This window comes from Planococcus citri, chromosome 4 (assembly GCF_950023065.1).
Source record: "Planococcus citri chromosome 4, ihPlaCitr1.1, whole genome shotgun sequence".
Taxonomy (NCBI): domain Eukaryota; kingdom Metazoa; phylum Arthropoda; class Insecta; order Hemiptera; family Pseudococcidae; genus Planococcus; species Planococcus citri.
In genome coordinates this window covers 9745045-9752386 of record NC_088680.1, presented here as the reverse complement: position 1 = coordinate 9752386, position 7342 = coordinate 9745045, and the positions used below count along the sequence as shown (strand labels likewise).

Genomic DNA, 7342 nt, shown 5'->3' with positions numbered 1-7342 from the left:
ACTCTTGCAGATGCCTATCAAGGAAAGTATATTATCAACTACAAATACGGTTTCAGTTCGGGATATTTTATTTATTTTTTGACCACTCAAATGAATTCTACACTGCCCTCCTTGTACATATCAAAACTAATCAGGGCCACCACAGACCATACATTACGCTATTCCTACACAGAGATTCCGATCGAATGTGTTGATGAAAAAAAAAGGAAATATAACTTAGTCCAAGCTGCATTCGTCGGAAAACCGGGTTCTGAATTGGCAGATTCGCTAGGTATCACCCCACAAGATGATGTTTTGTTTGGGATTTTTGCTCAAAGCGAAAAGCAAACTGTTGGTTATGAATCGAGCAAACCAAGTGGTAATAGAAGTGCAATGTGCATATATTCGCTGAAAGATATAAACCAGAAATTCGTTGAGAATATCCAACGTTGCGTCAATGGAACAGGGCACAGGGGACTGGAATTCATAAACCCACCTGATCAAAGATGTGAGAAAGAGAACGTATCCATTAATTCGAAATTTTACGGATCAGAAGTAAATATGCCTCTCGAAGGTTATTCTCCAGTGAAGACGAATGCTTCCATTACATTTGATTCGCTTGTGACAGCTGTCCGTGCCCAATCATATCCAAACGATTTTACTGCTGTATTTGTGGGTACAAGTACTGGCCATTTGAAGCAAATAGTGATGGGAAACAAGTTCAATGCATACGAATACAAGGATATTGCTATTGATGAAGGATTTGCAATAAACTCAGACTTACATTTCGACTCGAAAGCGGAACATTTGAGGAGCTGAGAATCAAAACTCACATTTGCCACCATAAACGATTTTGAGAAAAACGCGAAAAACTGAGTTAGTAGTGTTGCCAGTTGAAAAAACTTATAATACCAAAATGAATCATTAGATAGCGGTACTAGAACACGATTCCCTGTGTTGACTGATTTTCACCTAGCTCCCTTCTGCTTTAATATCCAGACAAAGAATGGCAAATGTGAGTTTTGACTCCAAGATTTGCAATCAAATTTCTTTTCACTGTTTTAATTACGACGATAGGGAAAAGTTTGATAACAAGCTGAATTTTGGTACTCGGGGGTTTTTTGATACGCTGAACACGAATTTGGGGTGTCCAGGTGAATCCGGTGTACGCTTCCCCCTTTTTTGTGGACCTTAAGCCCCTAAATTTGTTTTTTTGCGTTTAAGTCCGAAAATATGCAATTTTATGCAAGATTTATGTTTTTTGGGTCGCAGAATACGAATTTGACAATATTTTTTTTGTAGGGGTGGGGGATGAGGGGGTAAGGGGGGCGAGAAATTCAAAATTTGACTATAATGATGTGTGATATGTCGAAATGTATGTTTTTGAGGGTGTAGATCACGAATTTGGCAATATTTTTTTTCGTAGGGGTCAATGGTGGGGGCTGAGGGGTGAAAATGGTTAAAAATTCAAAATTTGACTATAATGATGTTTGACATGTCGAAATGTATGTTTTCGTGGTTGTAGATCACGAATTTGACAATATTTTTTTCGTAAGGGTTGATGGTGGGGGATGAAGGGGGTGAAAAATTCAAAATTTGACCATAATGATGTGTGATATGTCGAAATGTATGTTTTTGAGGGTGTAGATCACGAATTTGACAATATTTTTTTCGTAGGGGTGAATTGTGGGGGATGAAGGGGGTGAAAACGGTGAAAAATTCAAAATTTGACCATAATGATGTGTGATATGTCAAAATGTATGTTTTTGAAGGTGTAGAAAAGGTGAAGGGTGGGGGATGGAGAATTTTCTATTGGAGAGCCGTCAAAGTCCCTGGAAGAAAAAATTTGTAACATTTAAACAAAATTCACCATGATTTTTCACTATAATTGACTGTTGTCGTCGCCGGGGCATTCGGGGGCAAAAATGGCAAATGACATCTTGAAATACACTACCTGAAGTACTAGCCCCTGGGATTTCCCGTGCATCTACGTGCAAAAATTTGTTCTATTCCTATTTATGTAGCAGAATAGGCAAAACACGGAGTTTTAACGTAAATTAAACCTCTATAATGACTTTATAACAAACTAAAATCGAGTAAATTGATGCTCACTTTCAGTTGAATTATTCATACTTGGTACATTTTGACATATTACACATCATTATAGTCAAATTTTGAATTTTTCGCCCCCTTCATCCCCCACCATCAACCCTTACGAAAAAAATATTGTCAAATTCGTGATCTACAACCACGAAAACATACATTTCGACATGTCACACATCATTATAGTCAAATTTTGAATTTTTAACCATTTTCACCCCTCAGCCCCCACCATTGACCCCTACGAAAAAAAATATTGCCAAATTCGTGATCTACACCCTCAAAAACATACATTTCGACATATCACACATCATTATAGTCAAATTTTGAATTTCTCGCCCCCCTTACCCCCTCATCCCCCACCCCTACAAAAAAAAATATTGTTAAATTCGTATTTTGCGACCCAAAAAACATAAATCTTGCATAAAATTGCATATTTTCGGACTTGAACGCAAAAAACAAATTTGGGGGCTTAAGGTCCACAAAAAAGGGGGAAGCGTACACCGGATTCACCTGGACACCCCAAATTCGTGTTCGGCGTATCAAAAAACCCCCGTGTACCAAAATTCAGCTTGTTATCAAACTTTTCCCTATGGAATTTTGCAAACAAAACTAAGTTTTCATCAAAACTCACATTTGCCAATGGCAAATGTGAGTTTTGATTCTAACCCTTGGTTTTGAAGGTGAATTTCACACCAAAATGACTTTGATCCAAAAAAACCGAATATGTCACATTATAGAGTGTAAAACGGTATATCCAAATCTGCCATAAAACGGTATTTTTTTTTTTTTGGCAAATGTGAGTTTTGATTCTCAGCTCCTCATTTGTACATTATGACTGAGCGAAAGCTGACCAAGGTTAAGATTTCGTTTGCTATTCCATCAATATTCTCATTCAAACCCACGTTTGGGTTCTTTGAAGATGATACCATCAATATTACAATTCTAGGTAATGATTTATCTTGTCCAAGCAATGTTACCCAACTTAGTATTGCAGTCGCAGGAATACCGTGTACCGCATGTCGTCCTCTGCATTCGTCGGAAATCGTTTGCACTATTAACACTAGAAGTACAAATTCATCAGAACATAAAGAATACGAAGGTCCAGTTGAAATTCGAGTGAAAGGCATTAATATTAGATCCAAACAGAATTTCGGTATGTTTGATCGAAAAATTAAAAGAATTTTTCCAACAGGAGGTTCTTTGTATGGTGGTAACAAACTGACCATTTATGGTGAAAACCTAAATGTTAAACGTTCTGTGAATGTTTACATCGGAAATGTTTCATGTTTAGTATTTCATCATGAACAAAATGAAATAAATTGTATTACTGGTCCATCCATTCTTATAAAAAGCAACATCGCTATACAATTTGATGAAAATTTTCGCATATTTAACTATGTATACTTACAAGTATTTTGACACTGATCTGGATGAAAAAGGTCACAATCTTACACTGAAAGGCATTCCTGCCGGAAGAATTATAATTTATATACACAATAGTCTTGGGCTGAAGATAGCATCGATTGGAAAATTGTTTTTTCAAGTGAATAACAACAGTCAAACTTACAATGGTACAAAATGTGAAGTAGAAAATTCAACTATGTTTACCTGCTCATCACCTCATATGCCAGACATTGATAGCTATTCGATAGATGTGGAAAATCCTCACGTATTCAACTACACACTTATGGTATCATTCGACGGGACATATCGAGAAACTCCTTTATTAATCAAGTCGAACAAGTTTTTTTTGTACCCAAACCCAGTTTTCGAGCATTATTCCGCCACTGAAGTTGATGAAAATATTCGATTTGTTATTAAAGGACGAAATATCGATAATGTTTGCAAAACGGACGATTTTGTTGTGCGAGTAGGAGATAAAAATTGCAAAGTATTTGTATTATCTCGAAGTGACCTGATTTGTCAGCTAAAAAAATCTGAACTGAGGTACAATTATTCGAAAAATACCACAGTACTAGATTTTATAACTGCTTATGTAAATATTACTGTGCAAATTGGGAACAATGCAGAGCAGGTTGTACCCTATTTTAAAACGGTTCCCATTGCCAGTACTGAAAAGGGGTCCGATTGGATAATCTATGGTGTTTGCTTCGGTGCTCTCATTTTTATTGTAATCGTCTTCGTATTGATAAAAATACTGATCACATATCGAAAGAAGTCCTTTGAAAGCTTGAAAATGTCGAGGGAGATGCAGCAGCAAATTAACAAAATGGGCATGGATGCGATAGCGATGAGACAATGTATAAAGCAGATAGTTGTGGAGAAAAAAATCGACGTAGATGAAAATGTAGCAAACGTATTGGTATGTGCTGCATACAAAGTTATCAAATTGAAGCGTTATTAGAATTTTTCCTAAATTTATAAAATCGTTTCAGAAATTACCAAATATTACAATCGAGTATACGCCTGTTACTGAAACGGATGTAGAAACTTCACCAGAGATGGAATTTTATCTACCGCTAGATACCGAATGGGAATTTCCGAGAGAAAAATTGGTTTTAGGAAGATTTTTAGGTGAGGGAGAATTCGGAAGAGTTGTTCTAGGTGAAGCTTTGGACATCATAGATGAGAATATCACCACGACTGTGGCTGTTAAAATGTTGAAAGGTATTAAAATTCTATACCTAGGTATTTATTTCGTAAATTCTTCAGCTTTATCTAATGTTTAATGAAGCATTGCTAATATTTTAGTAGTTTCAGATATTTTTTGGGTTATTACATGTGAAACCACCAAAAGTTTCATAATATGCTGGTCTGATCGAAGTTTTGAACAGATTACCTTTATTTATTCTAACCTGATCAGCTCCAGTAGGGAGACTCGATTGGATCTGACCCGATCTGAATAGATGTGATCAGACCACATCAAACCTAATCTAATCCTGACATGTTTTTCGGGGGGAAAACCTACCCCCCCCCAGAATACAATTTTTTCCCAAGCTTTTGCTTTCGCTTTGCGGCTGATTTCAAGAATTGCAATTTCTTAAAACATACATACATACATATCAGAGCCCATTATTCAAACTATAAAATTCAATTTTGAAGTCAAAAAAATAGTCTCCTTATCACAAAAAAAATTGAAATGCAAATTTTTGAGTAGGTATCAGTTTCTTTTCCAAATTGAATATTGAAAAAAAATTATCATTTGAATACTTATTTGAATTAAACAATGTTTAAGCAAACAAAAAACACACTTCTCAGTTCTCACCTCAATTCATGAATTTTCTCGGACTTTGTTATAATTTTGCTTGCACTTTTTTACTTTTCTACTTACATCTACATATGTACTTAGTTTGTTTTGTTCCTGCATTTTGATCACATTAGATCCGTTTATACATATGTACTAAATCAGGCCCAATCATTAACCCTAGAGTGTATAGATGCTAATCCGTAGTGATTTACTTTTTTAGAACCTCATTCCGATGCAGATATGATTGATTTAGTATCAGAAATGGAAATCATGAAACTAATTGGAACGCATCCCAATGTTTTACGTTTGCTCGGATGCTGCACTCAAAATGGTCCTTTGCTGATCATCACAGAATATACAGTTCATGGAAACCTACAAAGCTTTCTTCGCAAACATCTTCCTTCTGAAAATCTTAGAACAACACCAAGCAAGCTATCTCAAAGAACTTTGATTACTTTTGGTCTTCAAGTGGCTCAAGGGATGAAATACTTGTCTTCTATGAAAGTAATAAATCGACTTAATGAATTAGAAATTTTTAGCCATTTACTTATATATAGCAAATCTTCTCTGTCAAAATTAATTTTCACTCGAGATAGGCACTTCTAATCAGTTGAACCTGTTTTTGCTCCATACCTACCTAGGTGCCACTCATCGTTCATATACATTATTTTAATCATTTTCAGTGTGTACATCGTGATCTTGCTGCACGAAATATTTTAGTATCAAATAAGTTGGTTTTGAAGATAGCTGATTTTGGATTAGCCAGAGATATACGAGACAAAGACTATTACAGAAAAAAAACAGGAGGCAGGCTCCCTGTAAAATGGATGGCACCAGAAGCACTGCATCATAACCTGTATACAACTCAATCTGATGTGTACGTTGAATTCTTTCAATTCATGAGAGTAAAAATCCAACAGCATTCTTTTTTTTCTTTTGGGTAACTAATGATGATTCTGCTTTTTGCTAATTCATAATTCATTTCTTTCAGATGGTCATTTGGCGTATTGCTATGGGAAATTGTGACTTTGGGTAGCATACCTTATCCCACATTCACCGACATGGAAGAATTGGTACAAGCTCTAGATGATGGGTATCGCATGAAGAAGCCTCAAAATTGCTCTATGAAGATGTAAGTATATCTTTCATTTTGAATACGCGTGTTAAGTTTAGAGGTTTTAGAGCTTGATTGACAAGTAGATATTCATTTCTCTGTGTGTTCTATTCATCCCCTTCCTCCCTTCCCACAACCATTTGTGAAACATGAAGAATTCAAAACGCACAGATAATAATTTCAATGTAATGTTAATTCAGGTACAGAATTATGCGTGAATGTTGGGATTACTTACCGGAAGACCGACCCACATTTTCAATGATTGTGGAAAATTTGGAAGAAATGTTGTCCAGTGCTGATGATAATGAAGTAATAAGTCGTTTTTACCTATCGAAATATCTAATCATTTACTTGTATTTTTATTTTGGATTTTATTATTCATTGAAAATTATGTTAATTTGTACAGGTTGTAGAAGAACCTGCTGCATGTGAGTCAAAATTGAGTAATATCGAGACCATTGAAATTGTTGATGAAGCTACGGAAGCAGACTGTTTATTATGAAAGTTTTTTATGTTTTGATTAATATCTAGTTATAATACGAGTAGGGCTTAGGTTCTAACGTAATATTTTGATAAGACTACAATTGTAAACTAATGACGTCTGAAATAAGATACTTTTAATTGCACGAGGATAATTAATTACTTAGGTACTGATAAAATTGTGTGGGTAATAAAAGTGGAGGATTTCGGCTAAATTCTGTGAAAACCTTCATTTTGCGTTGAAAGTCGCCCAAAAAAAATTTCTAACACCAAAGTTGCTGCTGGAGAGGGTGTTTTCAAAAAAAAAAAAAAAAAAAAAACTTTGGATTCTTGCTCTAAACCTTAACCTAACCTGTTTTAGATAGAATGATCCGGTATCAAAAGATACCTAGTATCTAAGATTCTGCGTCGGCCTAGGTCGTTACCATCAAAATTCAAATCCACTTTTAGGGTCCTAC

General features: G+C 35.4%; 1 protein-coding gene across 1 annotated transcript; it reads left to right on the top strand.

Annotated features, from left to right (window-relative positions):
• Positions 1-2548: 2548 nt before the first annotated feature.
• On the top strand, positions 2549-6967 carry LOC135845401 (fibroblast growth factor receptor homolog 1-like). The gene is made up of 7 exons (XM_065363914.1): positions 2549-4405; positions 4479-4710; positions 5511-5794; positions 5974-6167; positions 6282-6422; positions 6605-6713; positions 6811-6967. Exons 1-7 carry the CDS (start codon positions 3455-3457, stop codon positions 6904-6906), a joined length of 2007 nt encoding a protein of 668 aa, XP_065219986.1. The 5' UTR covers positions 2549-3454; the 3' UTR covers positions 6907-6967.
• Positions 6968-7342: the final 375 nt, after the last annotated feature.